At 42.1% G+C, this 21983-nt stretch overlaps 1 protein-coding gene across 1 annotated transcript in view; it reads left to right on the plus strand.

The window, feature by feature from the left end:
* The window catches only part of LOC121685425 (CUB and sushi domain-containing protein 1-like), a 295334-nt gene that overhangs the window by 264911 nt on the left and 8440 nt on the right, over positions 1-21983 (plus strand). Inside the window, exons 47-63 of the mRNA XM_042065939.1 lie at positions 1195-1383; positions 1522-1668; positions 2964-3152; positions 5534-5719; positions 6627-6821; positions 7670-7843; positions 8292-8465; positions 8590-8763; positions 12161-12349; positions 12753-12926; positions 13973-14155; positions 17355-17531; positions 17946-18125; positions 19319-19492; positions 20792-20965; positions 21540-21613; positions 21854-21965. Of these exons, the coding sequence (XP_041921873.1) occupies positions 1195-1383; positions 1522-1668; positions 2964-3152; positions 5534-5719; positions 6627-6821; positions 7670-7843; positions 8292-8465; positions 8590-8763; positions 12161-12349; positions 12753-12926; positions 13973-14155; positions 17355-17531; positions 17946-18125; positions 19319-19492; positions 20792-20965; positions 21540-21613; positions 21854-21965 (2865 nt within the window). The remainder of the gene's footprint in view (positions 1-1194; positions 1384-1521; positions 1669-2963; positions 3153-5533; positions 5720-6626; positions 6822-7669; positions 7844-8291; positions 8466-8589; positions 8764-12160; positions 12350-12752; positions 12927-13972; positions 14156-17354; positions 17532-17945; positions 18126-19318; positions 19493-20791; positions 20966-21539; positions 21614-21853; positions 21966-21983) is intronic.

The raw sequence follows: 21983 nt of genomic DNA on the forward strand, positions 1-21983 counted from the left end.
TCAGTTAAATCTCCTGTGCATTGATTGCTGAAGACAAATAAAATAAAGGGAAAGTCAAAGCTGGAGGGGAGGAAAACCAAGAGGGGACTCGAAGCTCATGTCTCACTGACTGCAAAAACAAAGTAGTAGGTCTTGGGTTTCACTTCTCTCTGATGCTGCTTGCACTAACATAGACACACAGACACACACACACACACACACACACACACACACACACATACACACACACACACACACACACACACACATACAGTATAATAAAAGCAAAAAGAACACCAAACCAAGCGTAGTAAGTGCAGTGGTTCAGGGGGCTAGGCACACTCTGCTTTTTTCTCCCCCCTCCCCTCGAAGTTCCAAAATCAGTGCTCAGGCTCGAGTGGTTATTGGTTGCATTTTAAGATGGCCCACTGATTCAAAATGGTCTGGGGCTTCTTGGCCCAAGGAGTCCGTTTTTTTGTCTAAGCTGATGGAACGGACTGCACAGTTAGTCTAGTGTTTGTGTCTCTCGCTCAGTCTACCTCTCTTTGCACTCCCTCTCGTTCTCTATCCTCTCTTACTCACTCACTCACTCACTCACTCACTCACTCACTCACTCACACACTCACTCACACACTCACTAACACTCAGTTAAAATGCCTTTTGTTTTGTTGTTTAACAGTTCCTTTTTTGTGAGTCTTCTTGCACTCGTTTCCAATTGCCGGCATCTCCCACGCATCCTTGTTGACGTTTCCCCCACGCAGCACTTCTGATTTGCATCCCAAACATATGCCAGCCATATTTCTCCCCAATTGCATTCTGTAGCTATTACAGCTCCACTGTGCCTCCTGTGAAAGGTGAATGTTCAGAACATCATGCTGCCACAACTCTTGCGAGACGTGCGCAGAAGCCCTGGTGCAGGTTTGTGAGAGTGTAATTGCTGTGCTCAACAACACAGCTACTTACTCAGCCTTGTTTTCACATGTCTCGCCCAAAGGGTAGATTTGGATGGCATGTACATCCTCTTTAGCTCTTTTTTTTTTCAGATGATTGTTTGTCTCACATTGCCTATCTATGCAGAGACAAAGAGGTGATAGTATTTGAAAGGAGCTGTTTGACAGAGCTAAGAGGCGCCTAAAAGGTTGTTTTTGTGGAGTGTTTTTCCCATCCGGTTAGTGGTGACACAGTGTGAAGTTGGCTTTTTATCTTTTTTTCCAGCTCAGTGCCCTGCCAATGAGGAAAGGTCTGCATCGTCCGGTGTGGTCCTTAGCCCAGGCTTTCCCCAGAACTACCCCAACTCCCAGACCTGTTCCTGGATCATCAAGGTCCAACCTCCCTATACCATCTCCATCTATGTGGAAATGTTTCAAAGTGAAAAACAGTTTGATGAACTGGAGATTTTTGATGGTAAATTTTCTAAATTTCTCCTGTGGCCATTGTTGTTGGGATGTTTATTCATGAGTGCATTCTTGATGTTTGTGTGTTTTCAGTGCAAACATATTCAACAGAAAACAAAATTTTAAACAAATGATTTTCTCTCGCCAGGACCCTCTGGGCAGAGTCCGTTATTGGTGGCCCTCAGTGGAAATCACTCCACCCAGCTGAACTTCACAAGCAAAACCAGCCAGCTCTACCTGAGATGGTCAACTGACCATGCCACCAACAAGAAGGGCTTCAAAATCCGCTACACAGGTACTCGAGCAGCACTGGAGTGCCTGCTGCACTGCCCACAGCTGTTTCTGCATGGCGCCATATGTTGCTATAGCATCCCGCAGCATTCTGCAGTTCTTCTTCTCAGAGTAATCTGAATTCAGAGATAACAGACATGTGATAAAAGCGTGAGCCTCATCCAGGCTTTTCTTCCTTTGCTGACTACAATGCCCGTGTGGATTAATACAGGATCCTCCCCTCTTGAAGGTTTGCTGCTTTGGACCCAATTTAGGTCAGAGTGTGAAAGGAAGTTGGCCTTTACTAAGTTAGCCCTCATTAGGTGGGGTGCAGACATGCCTACCTTTAGGGAACCATTCGCCAAGTCCTCTTGTAATGGAGGTCAAAGATCCTGTAATGAATTTTACTGAATAACTGCCAAGTGCAGTGCTTCCGACAGACATTTCTACCAATGGCACGATATGATATAGAGTTCAGAAAGCCCAGTGGCAATGATTACTTTCCATCTCGTCTCACCCTTACCCTTCGCCTCTCCTCTGATGCCTTGTCACATTTTTCTCTTCAGCTTCTTTCTGTCCCCCCCCTTTGCCCCCCCCCCCTCTTTTGCCGGTTATTACTCCATTTTCGCCTCCCCGTCCCGTCTTTCGCATTTTTTTCAATGTATTGAATCCTTCATATTGGTGGAGTGTCGAGGTGGCTGGGATTGGAAATGAGTCCACTCCAAACCCACCAAGGCTGCGTTGGATCCCAGCCTCGGCTCGATGCATGATCAATTTTCAAAGTTCTCCTGATGGCCGCCCCGCTGGTGGGCTGATTAAAAGTCTTAAAAATTGACCGCATGTTAAACACCAGGAGGTAATGCAGCCTCACTTTATTTTTACAAAACTGCTCTAAGAGCCGCGTCTAAGCCCTGCCCCGGGAGATCAGCCGTGATCTTAAACTGTCCATTGGGCTCTCATCAGGGTAAATTAGAATGCTGTGGTGCGCTACTGACTCATGGTCTAATCACCTCAACACAGGCACTGATGTTTTTTATTCCCATTTGTTTTCTACAGCCTTTTATGTGATATATGTGCACCGGAATGACTTTTAAGATTCTGATGCTTTTGGGACATTTTGACTCAAATGCTTGACTAGATCAGAGATTTTGGTCTACTAATTTGGGGGAAAAAAACATCCAACTCCAAATAAAAAAAAAGTTTGGATACTTAAACTCATGCAGCCAATATCATTTGAACATCATCTGTCAAATCTATTAAGTATGAAAATGTGGACTATGACCATATTAAAAACATGTCTTTTGTTTGTGTTCATGGCAGCGGCATACTGTAGCATGAACAAAATTCCCAAAAATGGCGGGATTCGAAACAGAACCAGGGACCGGCCTGGCAGTAGGCTGCAGTACTACTGTAATGCTGGCTACAGACTGGTGGGCCAGAGGAACGCCACGTGCCGACTCCATCTGAATGGTCTCTACCAGTGGGATAGTTCAGTGCCATTCTGTCAAGGTAAGTCAATATGCCAAGCTGATTCAGGCTGGTGTTCATATCTCATGCTTATGAAAGTTGACCCTCACAAATAAGACTTACTTTAAATGCTAAAATCTTTTCAAAAGTTGGTGCAATGGATGGCTCTGCATCAGTAAAACAAAATGGTATGGTGCATGACATGAAAAGAAAAAAACAGAAACAAGGCAGTCCATTGCCTGTTAAAACAAATGGAATTTTATCAGAGTTTTTTCACAGAAAATAATTCCATCATTAAAACAGAATGCTTTGATCCTGACGTTGTTTTACCCTGAGGTCTTTATGACAGTTGGTTTCCCTTTTAGTCTGACTGCAACATTTGACTGAGGAAAAAGAAGTGCTGCCGCACGTTAATTAGAGTGACAGTCAGCTATAGATATTTACTTGTCGGTGAGCTGCAGTGGAAAATAGATACAGCAGAAGTGTTTGGAGAGCTGTGACCTGTGTGAGGCTGCATTTAGAGAGTTTATGTGAGATAATTAACTCATCAGACTCCCAGGGCTCCCATGTGCTCAGGTAAAAAAAAAAGCAAGCCGCTATGCACTTTTCAGCATGTGCATATTCCCCCTCCACCCCCGACTTAAACGTATGATTTATGCATCATACTGACAGTTGAGTACTTTTGGCGGAGCAATGTAAAGTAAAAAGTAAAAACACCATTTAAGTGTATTCTGCCTGCATCTATCAAAAAGTTGTAGTAAATCAAGCGCCTGCACAAAGCAAAAACCTTTATGATGGCTGCAGGGGTAGTTTTTACATTATTATACATAAACAAATAAAGTTCTTAAAACATAGCATATTTGTGTCAAATTTTGTTTTCCATCCATCCCCCTATTTCTAGTCAGATATAAGGTACCATATTAGGTCTAAATTAGGTTATACGAAATTGGATCGCATTTTAATCACATGATCATGTGAACAAGTCTAGTGAATAATTAGATTATTCATTGTAGCAAAACTCAATTAAAGGCACCAAATGCAAACGGCCGTGAGTATACTAGCCTTGTTTGGATATACTGGAGTTTGACAATGCACAGCAGTTTCCAGCTATCCAATCCACAGTTATCATCCACATTCTCCATATCCACATCCTCTATCCTCAACAAAATAATAAATAGAGCTCTAATTTCAAGCGTGACTAGTGTGAACATGTCCCAGTCATCAGTGGCAAGGTTTTTGATTACTTGATTACTATTTGATGTCTAGTAATATGCTACGTGTCAACTTCAGCTGAGACATTGCATTTTCATGTAACATTTCTTCATTGTTTTTAAGTCATGAATCTCAGTACCTATGACACGTCTTTCTGAGTAGGCCTGGCAAGGGTGTGATTTGATTCATTTAATTTCATGTTGAGTTTATGTGATATATAGAAACAAATACTTAAATTTGATACTATTTTTAATAGTTTGCTTGTTTTCATTTTCATCAAATCAAATGGATTTTAATGACATTCAAAAGGCTAATGTGAAAATTCACATACCGCGCTTTCCCGACAGCCTAAATAAACAAGAGTGTAACACAGTTTTCTTCTTGTGTAAATAAATCACACCTCTTTATTTAATGAGCGAATAGCAGAATATTTCCCTTAATGAACAGACAGCTTTGATGAGAAAATTCTGCAGGATGGAACCTACTGTAATGTTGAATCACAATTTCTGTAGATACTGCACATAAATATGGCCAGCTTGCAATGTTTACAGAGAAAAACGAAATATGTTGCCCTTCAGGCTAACTCAATTTCATGTGAAGGCATGGGTTAAACTGATCATATTCACAGAATTATGTAAGCATATTTGCTTTTCAAATTGAAATTATGGTTCATGTCCATAGGAAACTACAGTATCTGTTGCAAGCCAGAATAAATGAATTAGTGGTGAAATTCCAAACAACCCCAGAATTATGGCTCTTCCTCCCTACTCAAACTGATGTGCTTTCCCCCAAACTGTGCCAGGGTAGCAGTGAATATGTGCCATTTAGGATGAACAACCGGCGAGCGTATTCTCGTTAGTAGCCATCACTCCCCCTAAATGGTGCGAACGATCCACACAGCCCATGCTAAGGTCAGGGACAGAGGATAGAGAATTCAGTGCCTGTTTTTTTTAATCAGCGTCTTCAGCATCGGGGTTGTGATCCAGTTTGACAAGAGAGGAGTTTAATTGGTCCCACTGCCTTCAGCCAAACGGACAAAACATCTGCTTTTGTTTTGATGCCTCTAAATGTGTGAGCGGTCCATGTTTATACTGTGTGTGATACACAGTTTAGCCAACAAACACATCTGTGAAAAGGGTTTGTTTTTGCTCCCCTTTTCTTCTCTGTGATTTGTTCTGACGATCTTTTTTGTCTCATCGGGTTGTCGACAGCTATATCATGCGGAATCCCGGAGTCCCCCGGCAACGGCTCATTCCATGGCTACCAGTACACAGTTGCGAGTAAAGTTCACTACCAGTGTGACGAAGGCTTTCGGATGGAGAGCAGCCGCTCCCTCTCCGCCGTCTGTCTGGAGGACGGAGTGTGGAGCAACGCCGCCCACCCTCCTCTCTGCTTACGTGAGTGCCTCCAACCCACCCCAACCCCCACCCTTCGGCCCTTCTCTGTTTCTATGCCAACGGCATGTTAAAATCTCCTGCCTCATTGAGCCACCACAGTCGGTGCATTTCTCATTCAATCCCCCCCCCCCTTGTGAAAATAACGCAGGACAGGTAATTGGTGGAATGAGAGCAATAATGACTTGCTTTCTGCGGTTTAGCACTCAAACAAGACAAATGGTGCGACACCTCATGCCCCCTCAAGACCAGGATTACCATAAGCCAGCAAATAAACACCCACTACCCGGTGCGTTTTGATGGTGTGTTCGATAGTGCTGGAAACTAATTATCAACTCATGAGGTGTAATGTCATTCCAGCATGTCCTCGTCCTTATCATGATGTTGTTACGGGTTGCCTCATGAAAGGCACAATCAACTAAGATTGGTGTAAAGCAGTTAGCTTTCTTGTTCAATAACAGAAAATGGAGCCTGATCACACACATTAAGGTGATAAATCATGTGTCACACTTCATCTACATAATGTAATGTGCAGTTTGGATTTCAGAGGTCATACTGTATAAGCACACAATTTCAAAAAGAAGCACATTTGCTGATGAAGATATTATTAAAACTTAACGTAATGTTTTAGTTGTTTGTGGATAGTAGAAAATCTACAGGATGTGAATGTACTTTACTTTAGACTTCAGTTTTTAAATTCAAATTTTACTCCATTATAAATATTTTGTATATTTGTAATACTGTATATATATATATCCCTACTAGTAGCATTATATTAATATTACATAGCAAATATTACTACGTATAAAATGTATTGTAAAAGAAATGCAAAAAGCATCCATCCTATTTTTTCTACATTTGAAGCCCAAAGCCTACAGTAATGCCAGGATGTTATTTTGTGCTCCCGCAGCGATCCAGTGCCCTAACATTGAGAGCATGCTCTCAGAGCACATGGTGTGGCGACTAATCTCTGGGTCACTGAATGAATACAGCGCTCAGATAATGCTAAGCTGCACTCCAGGCTTCTATCTGGGAGGCAGGCGAATTATCAAGTGCTTGGCAAATGGAACCTGGGATGGAATCGAGGAGAAGTCCACCTGCAAGAGTAAGACCACCCACACACACACAAAGAGACCCTGAGCCTCCCACACCCACACCCAAACCCACACCTTCTCCTTCTTCATGGAGGAAAAAAAAGGAGTCTTACAATTAAGCCCTTCCCGGAATCAGAGGCTATTGAGCAGCCAGAAATCCTCCATATCTATTTGCGCTGGCCATGTGAGACATCTTAATTTTAATTATTGAATACCGTTCATTATCTGGTCAGGAGTTCGTTTCAGACCTGAAGCTAATACATATGAGATCCTACGCAGCATCCTGTGTGCCTTACTTCTGATCCCACCATAATCCACAGGATTTGGTTTGTAGTCACAAGAAGGCACCCTGGACTCAATTTGTTTTGATCATGCTCCTATTTCCACCACACATACAGCCTAGATAAACACTGCAGTGGTGATTAAACCGTCTCTGAAAGACACTTTAGTTAATTAGGGGTCAAAGTGGATGTAAATATTTTAATTAGGGGAGACTTAATATTTAATGTGTTTACTCAATGTCGCAAATGTATGGAAATGCACAGGCCTTTCATTGGATTGATTCCTCACCCATTTAACTATCATTTATATTAGATGTCCAGACACAATGAAGAACTACTTAACAGAGCTAACACAATGGCAAACGCTCAAAGTGTAAAAGTTAAAAGCCATCGTGTGTCATTTGCATTTCTTTTTCACTCACTTTGACATGGCAGTTTTTTGCACTTCTTCTTTCATCTAGCAGTACTAAAAGCACATTCTGAGATCTTTCAGAGGGGAGAAAATACTAAATCACATATCTCTTCTTCATGTGAGTCCAAATAATAAGCTCTTCTTTGATTTTCCTCCCATTCCCTAGTTATTTCTTGCGGTGAACTTCCTTCGCCGCCCTACGGCAAGAAAATGGGCACATTGAGCACATATGGTGCCACGGCCATATTCACATGCAACACCGGGTATACGTTGGTAGGATCACACATTCGTGAATGCCAGGCTAACGGCCTCTGGAGTGGAGTGGACACACGATGTCTAGGTGAGCGTTAATTGTAGATTCATATTTTAGCAATGCATATATTCAGCTATATAGTGATATTGAGATTGTGTTTCTGAGGTGTACCTGGAGAGCACCTTTGATTTGATTTTATTAGAGCTCTTTTTTTGTCAATACATAGCATATGTATTGACCTCACATTGTAACATACTTTCACAGTGAAGTATTACGGTCTCAAGCCCAGAGGATTGATGCATGGAACTAATGTACAGAAATGACCATGTTAGTTTTACCTTGGAGCACATTTGGGCAAGGCCAAGGTGTAGTGGCTATTTCATGGAAATACCAGGCAGTCTCGAGAAAGTCCACATGACCATTCCTAGTCTAGTTCTAGCTGATTATTCAACGTACTGCACATTGAAGTGCTTCTGTTTAATTGTATTGCATTTATTGCCACCATCAAAGAGTTAAATGTCTTGTTGTTGTGCAGCTGGACATTGTGACTCTCCAGACCCTATTGTTAATGGGCACATAAGTGGCGATGGATCCAGCTACCGGGACACTGTGGTCTATCAATGCAACATGGGGTTTCGACTTATTGGAACCTCCGTTCGCATATGTCAGCAAGACCACAGGTGGTCCGGACAGGCACCCGTTTGTGTTCGTGAGTATCTTTGTTCTCGTTCGGAATGGTCCTAACTAGCTAATCGAAGTTTCTGATATCAAGCCATTTTTATGAATTATTTTGAGGCCAGGCCATATGCTAATACGTTTATAACTGTGCGCAGCTATTACCTGTGGCCACCCGGGCAACCCAGCAAATGGCCGGACGAATGGCAGCGAGTTCAACCTGAACGACGTGGTCAACTTCACCTGCAGCACGGGTTACGTGTTGCATGGTGCTTCAAAAGCACAATGTCGGATGAACGGACAGTGGAGCAACACTCTTCCAGTGTGCAGGGGTAAGGGAACATTGATTTTCCAGGCCATGTCACATTTATACCATTGCTCTGCACTGATCACCACTAATGTGGCTACTTTACACCGAATAGATTCAATCAGAGTGACTTGTATGGCAATAACATTTATATATTACTCCCTTAATTGAAGTCTGGAACGCCTCAGGGTTCCTTGGTTGGCCTTCATAGGAGAACCCAGAACGATCCTTTTTTCAATAGACCGTTGAGGAATAGCCACTGATGTGGTGACATAGAACATTTAACATTTTAATGGTGCAGTAGGCTAGTTTGCTTTTCTTGGCAGGACATAGAAATGGTCTCCAGGGCCTTCACTATATATTTGGGAAAGTAATGATAAAAAAAGCTCATTAATGATGCATCATTATTCCCACATTGTCCAACCTTTTTGCTTTTAATTTTGTCCACTCTTCTCAGATAAAAAAAAAAAAAGGTACCTGACTGCACTCAAAAAAAAAAAAGAATTGGACTGATACAGTCTTCTCTCTCTGCGGATAGCTCCATGTCTTGACCACCGTGACTCTTATTTCTCACCTTTTCACACTTGTCCTGCAGGGAAATCAGTGCACCTGTCCTGAGTGACTGTCTCTCATTTCTCTTCTGGCTAGATACAATTCATAAATCACGTTATTGTTGGTTATAATAACTCATCAATCAGATGTTATTGTTAGTTATAATAACAGTATAATAGGATGTTGTAGTGTCTATTTCTCACTAACTTCTAGGCGATATAAAGCCAAACAAATTATATTTACCCACCAAACACAGCCGTAAGTTACGCGATTGGTAATCTTTGTTTATGTTTCTCTCAAACTTTAATCTAATTCTCTCAGATCATTCATTTAAACTGAATCTACCATTTAAATGGATGAGATATAAAATAATTCACCCACTTCAGTTGTCATGAGCAGGGTAACTAATTTTAGAGCCCGAAAAGCCGTTTGTTTTTCTGCTGTGAAGTTGCACATTTTAACATGGGGGTCTATGCAAATTGCTAGTTTTTGGAGCTGTACCCTTAATGGTCATTCGAGGCACTGCAGCCTGCAGGTTTTCTGAACTTCTGTGTTGGCTGCATTGTTCAGTATGGAATGTTGCCGCTTCGCCAGAAAATGAAGGAACAACAAAGCAAAATGCATAAAGATATAGTATATTGTTTGCACAGCGCTGAAAAAAATATATTTCCTATAGTCCTTACTACCAGCGCTGTGCCAAAAGTACATCAGTACCACTGTTACTAAACTGTCAGCATCATGTGTGGATGTTCACCAGCATTAACAATGTAAATTCCAATTGTATTTTGACCCATAGCTCATAGTTTATGTATATACAAGGCCAATTGCATGGATAATTGTTTTCATGAGCTGTAAGGTCTTGGTTGTTCTGATTTGAAATTTAGATTGGCTGGAGTAGGCCCCATCAAAATGCTGTATATACTTTTTTTTTCCAAAAGTGAGCATGAGTTACCACGCAAGAGTAGTCATCTTAAATATTCATTAGCCTGCATGTATTGGACATGTGGTCAGAGCGGTCTCACCATACATATGTTGACATGCTGGGTGAATTGGCTGTACTGTAAGTCAGACACCCTGAGATGTGATTTGAAGCTGAAAATCCGCTGGTATTACTTGCTCTCTCCTCTGCAAAATTACTGTTCCATGAAACAAGCTGAGGGAGACGGTGACAATATGTTACAGCTCTCCACTCCCCTCTCGGCCTCCCTGTCTCTCTCAGAATTAAATATTCGAACAGTATCTATCGATCGTACAGAGTTTAGAGCCTTGTGGGGGGGAAAGAATGTATTTTTTTGGCTTGAAATACTTAATCTAATATTATATCGATGGTGACAAATACCGTATCTAAAATTACTGCAGAATATAAACGTCCACAATATCTTAGGTAGTCTATGCTTTTAATAATTTATTGAAGTCACTGCTAAGATAACTAACTATAAGCTTTTTTTTTTAACTATTTAAGTCAAATGCATATTTAAGGCATTACTGCACACCATGTCATTGTCAAAGTTTAAATATTAATGTTAGCAAATAAACACTTGAATTCTAATGGCTTAATAAATCATGGATGGGCCACTGTAGGTTATTACAAATACAGCTCTAGATAAGTGGTACCATTAAACAAGATATACCACAGGAGGCAAGCACTATTGTTGACTACATTTTTAAGGTAGGTGATAACAGTTGGTTATCGTATGTTGGTTACTCTATATTCAAATGCCTTTAGGTATCATGTGTTAAATACTTAATTTGTTGTTAGGTACAGTGTGCTGTTGATGCATGATTTATTTAGAGCTAAGGTCAGAGTTAGATTTAGAGTTAAGGTTTGTAAAGTGTAACAATTCGCAACTTTATATGAGGATCATTAAGGACTTTTCCATTACTGAAGTACACTGCAGAAGACACCCAATAGCCTAGTTTCTTCGTACCAAGACCTGACATTAACAAAAATAGATTTGTTTATGTAACATACTCAAGTAGGGTTAGGGACAGGTATTTCTTTGTAATATAGAGCAATGCTAATCTCTTTCTATAGACTCATAATACTGACATTCTCACTCTGACATTTCACTTGTAACAAGCATCCAGCAATCATCATTTTTTAGGACCTTTCAAATAATAGGACCTCTAATAAAAGAAGAAGCATGCCAATAGCAGGTGCTGCCAATTATCAATTTTTCAGGGTTGTTTTCCCCTCCTCTCCTCCTCCTTTCCCCCAGGGACACAATCGACTGCCAAGGCATTGGCAGGTGTCACTGAGGCAAAGCAATCAGTTTTGTTTCCCCTGGACATGACTTCAACTCCGCTCTCGTTCTCTTTTTTTTTCATGTGAAGGCCAGTGACTGAAGGCTGAGTTCAGCCAACTTTGCAGTCAGAACCGCAGCTTCCTTGTTACTGCTCCTCAGATGTTGTGTTTGAAATGCAGCGAGAGGAGAAACAAAAGAGTGAGCACTGAAAGAGGGTGAAACATTACAATACTCGAGAGGGGAGAACTCAAATGTAGCATAGTCACATTCACAGGAACATGCAGCCAACAAACGCAGCGAAGGGAGAAACGTATGAAATATGTACAATGATGAGTTAAAACAGAAAGAATCCAAATCCAACAGCGGTTTGAATCTGGGCTATGTGAGAGAGAGAGGATCACGCTACCATGCTGCATGTCTTCAAAAGCCCCATGGGTTGGTTAATATTACTCCAAGGCTCGGGAGCAATCTCACTCTTGAACTTTTTCCCATTGATTTCCTCGTCTCTCCAGACTCCCCACTGCCACCCCAGCTTTACCCTACCCTTACCCCACTAACTCCAGCCCCCCATCCACCCACCACCCCCTGTCAGACATTAAGCATCTGGTTGGTTTTATCTTGCAGTGGTAAACTGCTCGGATCCGGGCTTTGTTGAGAACGCCATCCGTCACGCGCAGGAGCGCTACCCCGAGAGCTTCAACTACAGAACCAGTGTGATGTATCACTGCAAGAGGGGCTTCTATCTGCTCGGTTCATCAGTCCTCTCCTGTCAGTCAAATGGCTTCTGGGACCGGTCTCTTCCTAAGTGCCTTCGTAAGTAATACGCCTGGCATTGTCTTTGCCTGTGATACACACTGCCACTGTGATGAATTTAGTCCACCCCCCCCACCCTCACCCCCCCAAAAAAAAACTCGTCAGCAGCATTGCGAGTATTTGTTTGGGAGCTGTGGCGGCTATGATGATGATGATGGTGGTGAAAATAACAGCAGAGGCAGGCGTCTGCAAAGGTGGCTGTGAAGCCGGGAGTCACAGAGGGCTGCCACTCAGGAGCCATCGCAGGAAGGACGAGTTAAAGATAGATTTATAATGCGCTAGGAAAGGAACAGAGAGACAGTTTCAGAAAGATGTTTTCTTTTTAAGTATCTGTTATTGTTTTTCTGTTTTTTTTTCCGCCTGTATCTCTCTGACTCTCGCTTTCTCGACCTCCCCCGGGCAGCTATCTCCTGCGGTGACCCCGGCGCCCCGCCGCACGCCACGCTGCTGGGGAAGAGGTTCACCAACGGAGCCACGGTCCATTACTCCTGTGGCCAGGGGAGGACGCTGATTGGAAACTCCAGCCGCTACTGTCAGGAGGACGGCCGTTGGAGCGGCTCGCCACCCTACTGCTCAGGTAAACCCCCTCCCAGACCCGCCAAAGAGGGCACCGGTCAGCCGGGTCGCCTGTGACACGCTTCACACCACGGCACACAGGCCTCTGGCCCTGCAGCTGCTTCATTAGGATGGGCTACTGCCCTCTATGACACTCTGCCCCTATGTGAGGGACATCAGGAGGCCAATTTGAGGGAAAAGAGGAAAGAAATGAACCTTGTTGGCTTTAGTTTTATTTTTTTTTCACTAAATTTTACTGTAAATGTCTTTTATACATACAGTACATTACATATATGCTGTTTATGTATGACTGTGTATACACCATATACTGTTCCCTGTTTCAGAGTTAACCTTAGACCTTCTTTCCTCAGAGCAAAAATTATTTATATTTTGGTGGTGTATATATTATTAATTATTTACTGTTTTCAGTTATTTATAAGATTATCTACACCACCCAAAGCAGAACATGTTGTTCAGCACTCAACACCTAGTGCCTTGAGAGGTCACAGTCCGCAGGCCTCGTGTTGTACACTTCATTCAAGGGAGGCCTCTAGTTCATTGCAACATAGCGCTGCCTTCCTCCCATGGCCTCCCCTTGTGAAGGAAGCCAGGCAGCTAGTGTGAAGGAAGGGCCACTGTTGAATTAATGTATGCATTACTCATTGTATATATACATACACGGTATGCACTTTCAGAACAGAGATCTCCTGACCAGCTGCTGTTTCATTACTACAGGCAGTTCACATTCCTCTCCTCCTGTGAAGATAGGCAGGAGACCAATTATCACATGAAACCTGTTTCCTGCTGAATGCAGTCATAATTTTATTTCTATATTTAAACATGGCGGATAAGCCATTAGCACCCCTCATCATGTATTTATATGTATCCGTACGGGCCACTGTGTTGCAGGGTTAGCCTTAGATGTCAGAACTTTTTATTCTGCTAGTGGGGCTGCACTTAACACCTAGCTCTAAATGGTTGCCATTGTTTCCGCCTTCAGTCATAACTGGTGATTAACCTGTGATGTTTCCCTATGTTGTGGCGTATTTTTCTGTTCCCCGATCACAGGTGGCAGCGCAGGGGTTTGCGGCGACCCTGGCATCCCCCCTCATGGCACCAGGCTGGGCGAGGAGTTTCGGCTCAAGAGCCTCCTGAGGTTCAGTTGTGAAGCGGGCTACACGCTGATCGGCTCGGCCGAGCGCACCTGTCTCCAAAACGGCTCTTGGAGCGGTGTCCAGCCGGTGTGTGAAGGTGAGCTTCCACAGATGGAGGTCCATATGGAATGCGTGTGTGTGTGTGTGTGTGTGCATGTGTGTGTGTGTGTGTGTGCGCGCATGCATGTGTGTGTGTGTGTGTGGGTGCACATTTGGAATAGGCTCTAATGACAGGGGTGCACACCACATGGGTTTCTAACTTCATTCAACTGTTACCTCTAAATGCTCTAAGTACCTCTGGGTGACATGATTGTGAAGTGAAATACGTCTTGAAGAAAATATTTCACAGCACTTTCTTTAGAACATGCATTTAGAAATGATGGCAGAACGCAGGGCCATGCATCAATTACTCTGAGTAGAAAAGGACCATATACAGTAGAGCATACAGCACATGCAGTTCCTTAGCCATTTCCCATTACATCATATGGCTACACAGTCTCACTCCCTACTCGTCAAAGGTCTGACGCATGGTCAAGGGTTCTTGGCGTCAAAAGGAGTGTACTGTAATGTACTGTGTACTGAGGACTGTACAGTCCTACCTAATAGGCCTACTCGAAGCAGATAGCGTTGTCTGACAGTCGAGTGGGTTAATGCACGTATTTCCAGAACAGGTCTGCAACTTTCAGGCAGTTCTGAGTTCGAATCTAGGCAGGAGCAGAGCCTATTATAATGAGTGCATATGGGCAGTAAAACAACTGTTACGCGCTGTTACAACTGTAGGCTACAATGGTCGCAATACAGAAATATGTGCGTTTTAGTTTAGTTAGAGATTATTGTTATTATTATTTTTTTTTTTACCTTACGTTACCTACACCAAAGCTGAATAAAATTATGCAAGATCAAAGTAACCTAAGGTAGCCTATGGCTCTGATGGTCTGCGATTTTTGTTTTTATCATTTCAAACAAATCATTAGTCTAACGTGACGGCATCACCTTTGATGGACATTTATTTCCTTTCGTCTATATTTGACGATGAGGGATTAACATGAATGTCTATCTGACGGACCCCCACATCGGAAAACAACGCAGAAGGTACACCTTTCTCGTTGGAATTTGACGCCAAGGACCCTTGACCATGCGTCAGACCTTTGACGAGTAGGGAGTGAGACTGGGTTGCATATGGCTAAATTTGAAACCATTCCATCAGCCATCATCAACTACAAGTCTATATAGACATAATCACAGGAGAATGGTTATGGAGAGCTGTTCCATGAGTTGTTAATGTTAACTTATAAGTTATATGTTAACTTATATGTCTTTTAAAAGCTATGGTTACACTTTACTTGAATGTATCTACATAAGAGTGACATGACACTGTCATGAACGTGTCATAAACATTATAAACAAGTCATAAACGTTTATGACATAACACTTCTGTCACTCGCTTCTGTCAAGTGTCATTCGGTTTTTGTCATGACTGGATGGTTAGTGTTATGTCAGTGTCATGTCACTCTTATGTAGATACCTTCAAGTAAAGTCTATTTTATAAGTGTATTTTATTCACTTTTATTATAATGGAAAAAACAAACTAACTAGGATATTATGTAATTCTTAAAGATTGCATTTTGGAATACTATTGTACCATACATACAAATTCGGTCTGCTGTCAAGCTAAATACCTCATGTATGGATTTCTTATGGGACCAATGAAATCCATTACTTAGGGGACATTTATTATTAACAAGTTTATTTAACAGCTAATTTAAATGAATGCCTCAGTAGGATGTTCCAGAAGCAGAAAGCATATATTTCAGTGTGCCACTGAGTGACATAATAGAACAAGTTCAATTTAAGTATATAACATTTAGATTTAAACGTATATACTGGATCTGTAGTGAGAAATTCCAGAGTGTATATATTTTAACATTCCAGAGTGTATGTATTTTAACATCTGTTTTGATCATCGCCACCTTTTGATTAAGCCAACCCAAATCGCATGCATACGTGACCTTTGTCACACCACATGATGGGGGTGATTAATCATTGTTGACGAGTTTTTCTCTTAACGCAATCATTGAAGAGGGCTACTTGCTTTAACATAATGCTGCCGCCTCATGAGACAAGGTACGACCGGAGAGAGAGCTCACGTGAGGCGACGGAAGGGGGATCACTAGAAATGTATTTAAGCAAGACCATTTGTATTTTGTCTTGGAGTTGGTACGGTTGTGACGCTGGGATGGCCTACGTTCTGTATCAACTCAAAAGAGTTTTTTGTCTTTGCCACTGCTCGGTTTGGATGGTCTCCACTTTGTTATGTACTTGGTTATTTTTTACACTACAGATCCTTAAGGCACTTAAATACTTCCCAGTATTCTCGCTCTTACATTATGAAGTTTGCATTCGCAATGTAATGTAATTCTCCGTACTTTTTGCTGAAAGCATGATTTATTTAATACATGGCATTATAATAATTAAGCATGAAAGCAAATGTCTGTAGCAATGATTGTGCTTCTAATGATAATCATCCTCATTAAGATAGAGATAGGAACCTGAGTGTTCAGTACTTGCTAATGGGTGGTTATTTACTATACCATCAATATGGGTTAATGAACAAGATCTCAATCAGGTTTTAATTTAGCCGGGAGATTCTCTTGAAGACGATGCGCCTGTATGCATACTAGCAATTAAGCAGCACTCACATGACCCATGACTGGCATGATACACACACACACACACACACACACACACACACACACACACACACACACACACAGCTTTTTTTTTCTTCTCCTCACAGCTGCACCACAACATCTGACTCAGTTGTTTATGACGAGGTGGGGGGGTGGGGGGGTGGGCGTGTCTTCAAATGTTCAGTCCCATTGTCAGTATATCCGTCTCTCTTTAAGATTAATGTGTTGATGACAGAGACTGACACATCAGACAGTTAATGGAAAGTGTTACACATGGTAAACTCGTCTGTACGTAGATGAGAATAATAGATATTGTTCTACAAATGTTGTGAAAGTCGTTTTCCCCTTCTGTTTTTGCTTTGTTTGTTTTGATATCAATTCTATGAACATTTATGATCATGCTTATGCTGTTTAGACCAGCAGTTAGAATGAATCAAATGTGTAAGAAATTCAAAGCGGGATGGTTTTTTTTGTTTGTTTGTTTGTTTTTTTATCTGAAAAATGCTCAAACTGAATGTTTGTTAGCAATCTGTTGCCCATTAGAAGATTAGACTCCAAACAAACGTTTATTATTTACTTCTCGCTTTTTCTTGCCTCCCTGCTCAGCCATTTCCTGTGGAAATCCGGGAACGCCAGCCTTCTCCAAGATCATGTTCAGTGACGGGATGCTGTTCTCCAGCTCCGTCACGTACTCCTGCTGGGACGGCTACAAGACCTCGGGCCTGACCACACGTCACTGCACCGCGAACGCCACTTGGACTGGCACGTCCCCCGACTGCACAGGTCTGGCCCACAAGGAGTCTCACCTGTGATTCTGTTTGTCACAATCACCCCATGGCCATTTGTGTGTGTGTCTGTGTGTCTCTGTGTGTGTTTGTCTGTGTGTGTGTGTGTGTGTGTGTGTGCGTGTGTGTGCGTGCGTGTGTGTGGTGTGCGTGTGTGTGGTGTGTGTGTGTGCGGTGTGTGTGTGTGTGGTGTGTCTGTTTGTCTGTGTGTGTGTGTGTGTGTGCGTGTGTGTGTGTGGTGTGCGTGTGTGTGGTGTGTGTGGTGTGCGTGTGTGTGGTGTGTGTGTGTGTGTGTGTGTGTGTGTGGTGTGTGTGTGTGTGTGTGTGTTTTTACACTCCTTCTTTTCACCTTCTTCTCCGATCTTTTTCCTGGCGCTGAGACTTAAGTGAATGTCCTTGTCCTCTCTAACAGTGATCAGCTGTGGAGATCCTGGTCCCATCGCTAATGGGATTTATATTGGAAAGGACTTCACGTTCAACAGCACTGTTCAGTTCCACTGTAATCCTGGCTACACCATGGAACCACCTGGGTCATCAACACTGCTCTGTACCAAGGATGGCTCCTGGAACCAAACTAAACCGAGCTGTAGAGGTATTAATAATAAAATCAGTGCTACAGGCCAGGGATTACCATAACAATGTCCACTACAAGGTCCAGCATGACTGAGGCAGATAATGCACAGAACAAATGTCTGCTCGTCTGCTCCATAGTCTTGGTTCTAGGCTTTTGATCTTTTCGGCTGGGTAGAAATGTCTTCTAATAGGAGATGGGCCGGATGGACCTGTCAGTGCACATCAAACATGAGCTCTCAGGTTCGTCTGTTACTCATACAGGAGTAGAACTTATACTATTAACAGTTTAATTATTTCTAGTTCTAAGATCTACAAGTATGTGGTGTTGGAAACTAGAAGTAGTATTAGGTAAATAAATGGTTATTTCATGATGAGCATCCTGCCTCAGATATTTTTATCCTTTCAAATCTTGATATTTAAAACAAAAATGACACCAGCATCATAAACAAAAGATTTCTCCCTCTACAAACTGAATTTCATTAACCTGGTAGTATTACTTAATCATGCTACATATCCCAGCATCTAATGATGCCTTTGGAATGCTACTCTGAAATAAAAAATAGAAAATAACTTGAAAAGTACTGTAGATATCACACACACACACACACACACACACACAAAAACATGTTGGAATCCGGAGCATCCCGAGATCAAAAGATTCTGGGGGTTTTTGATCCTGTTTTTTCATACAGCTAGTTGGATTATTCCCTTATAAACACTGAAGGGATATATCCTATGAAATGTGTAAGATCTGATGCATCAGATGTCAAGCATGCCATGTGGAAAGAGTGGAAAGCAAGTTATTGGTGCAATGCAGGAGAGCCCAGACCCCCAAAAGAAAGCAGGTAGTCAGTCTGGTTTGAAGCAAGACATGGAAAACTGTGCCTCTCCACATATACATTTCTGTACTGTATGTCGTTTGGGATATATGCCATATAGGCTCAGTGATTCATGGGCATAATCCCATTTAATCATAGCCTCTATCCCTGTTTAATTCAAATGCATGCATTTACTGCATTGGGGCGAATGGTGAAGCAGGATTAAGAGGGGTGCTGTTTTTCATCATATTTTCAAGTGAACAAAAGGTGCATAATAAAACAAATGGATGTTACACACACACACACACACACACACACACACACACACACACACACACACACACACACACAATATATTTATCTCCAGTTCTGTTTCATTTTTCCCCGTCCTCAGTGGTCATGTGTGGCCACCCTCCGGCCATCCGCTTTGGGAAGGTGGAGGGTTCGGACCTGCAGTGGGGTGCTAGCGTCACCTACAGCTGCTTTGATGGCTACCAGCTGTCCTCACCTGGCATCGCCACCTGCGAGGGTAGCGGCACGTGGCGTGGTGATATCCCACAATGCCTGCGTAAGTTGAACACTTTCAAGCCAAACCCACACATTTGCATATAGCTGTGACAGTCCTAGTCAATTCGTGTTATATTACTATAAAATGATTCAATCAGGTAGTATTTTTAAAAAAAGTGGTGACATTGGCAGTATTCAGCCTTCTTTGACCTGTTTTTCACACACAGTCTGTACAGTTATTTATTTATTTGTTTGTTTGTTTGCTTGCTTGTTTACAGTTATTTGTTTATTGTATGGAAGTTTCTTTTTTAAAGGTGTTGCCTTGAAGAGCATTGCCTTGGGAAAATGGGCCACACATAGCAGTGTCTTTTCCAGATAGTTGTGTGCCAATGTTTACTGGAATATTACACAGGGCAAAAAAATCCGCCTTGGCCTTTGTGTTTTTATTGTTGTATTATGTGTCTCTGTTTCTTTATACGCTCTCATTATTTTATACCCCCACATGCTGTAACATGGAAGAGACAGCTGTTCATTTCAGTGTCATTCAGTGTTCAGTACTGATACTCTATTGATTGTAGGACTGTGATTTCACTGGTCTTTTTTATATTACTGACTACCGTTATTTGGCATTGGGCAATTCCACGCAAAACTGTCATGTCCATAACGGCAGCTAAATACCATGCCATTGTATTGGTGTTATGGATGTGACAGTTTTGCGCGGAATTGCCCCATTTAGAAAAATAGTCAGTGTGTTTGAATGCTAGTCATGTTGTACATTTTCATGCTGGCTATAGACAAGGTGTCTAAGATTGGGTTCAGATGGTGTTAGACATGTTAGTCACAGTTGTGGAGAAGAAAACATGTGTTGACTTTAACCTAGAACATTGATGGCTTTGACAGCTCTGAAATGGGCCGTGATACCTTTCAATACAAATGTCAGTCTATCTTGCATTGATCCTTTGAGCACTCAGAGTTTTGCCTGAGCACTATACAAGACTCGCCCGGCATGCAGACAGAGAAAGCAAAATAGTCCGCAGGCCCTGACTGCCAGCCTTTGACTCTGTCAGGCACAATGTGCTAAACTCAGGTTAAAAGGTGCTTTTAAACTACATGCGCTGACTGTGTTGTCATCAAAACCGCCTGTGGCAAGTAGTACATACTCTAGATACCTTTGCAGGGAATAATAACAAAAATAAAGCAACAACAAACTGTATAGTTGACAAGAGGAAGCTAACTTTTTCATTAGCGTTAGCGTTTTGGCCTTGCGGTTACTGTCAGTATTCCTGTATGCACTCACCTAAAGTGTTGAGACAGATGCTGTGTGTGTTTGTGCATTTCTGAAATTATTTGTATTCCACAGCTGTGCTCTGTGGAGACCCGGGCACACCGGCGGAGGGCTACATGGAAGGGAAGCAGTTCACCTTCAGGTCGGAGGTCACCTTCTACTGCAGGAGCCCCTACATCCTGGTCGGCTCCTCTAGGAGAGTCTGCCAGGATGACGGATCGTGGAGCGGGGTGCAACCCACGTGTGTAGGTGCGTTAGCATGCAAGTGTGGCCCTGTGGTGCGTTATCGGAGGAATAATCCACCAGACCAGCTGTCATTATCACAACAACAAACACCTGACGGTCATCAGGACCTCTGCAGGAAGTGGAGGAGTCTTGTGTTGCCCAAGGTTTTTTTGTGCTGTAATTCCATGACTACCTACCACACAAACTCAATGTTAATAAGGTTTTGTAGAGGTGTGTTAAAACATATTCAGTATGCAGTAACTAAGACCTGTTACATCCCGAAAAAGATTTTATATGTGCTTAAAATTCTTTCTGTCATTTTATTTACACAAAAGGACCTTTGTGTATGCTCTCTTTGCATAATTCTATTTGTAGAAACAAATCTATTCAACATTATGTTTACTGTTCAATGCTAAGTACTTTAGAGGCCATGTCACCTTTGTTTTCAATGGCAGTTCATGTAGCTAGATTATGTTAATCAAAAAGACCCTTTCCGGGACATTGTTATCTGCATATTGATTCTGTAATCCATTTCAGTGTCTGTCTGAGAAATAAGAGATAGAAATGCTAATATATGAACATTGCATTTGATATCTAGATCCAGCGTTCAATTCATGTAGAGATCCAGGAACCCCATCGTATGGGATCCCAATCCAGGCTCAGGGATTTGAGGTGAGGAGCTCTCTAATGGTGGGCTGACTTTTATATGCCTGTAATATGTTCATAGTAAAACACATGCAATGGCATGATGCATGGATAATTCTACATTTTTCCTTAAAGGTGGTGTCTTGTCAGGGTTACTGTATTGTATTGTTGTTATTTTATTACATACTGTATAAGCACATAAATGTGCCAATGCTGTTTTTGTTGGTATTAGATAAGAAAATGAGGCATGTCATGTTTTCATTCTAGGTTGGGAGTAAGATTTTCTTTAGATGCCGTAAAAACTACCACATACTGGGATCAACATCAAGAACATGCCTTGAAAATTTGACATGGAGTGGAGTACAACCAGAATGTATCGGTAAGAGAAACACATTCC

This window comes from Alosa sapidissima, chromosome 16 (genome assembly GCF_018492685.1).
Source record: "Alosa sapidissima isolate fAloSap1 chromosome 16, fAloSap1.pri, whole genome shotgun sequence".
In the NCBI taxonomy this organism is placed as follows: Eukaryota; Metazoa; Chordata; class Actinopteri; order Clupeiformes; family Clupeidae; genus Alosa; species Alosa sapidissima.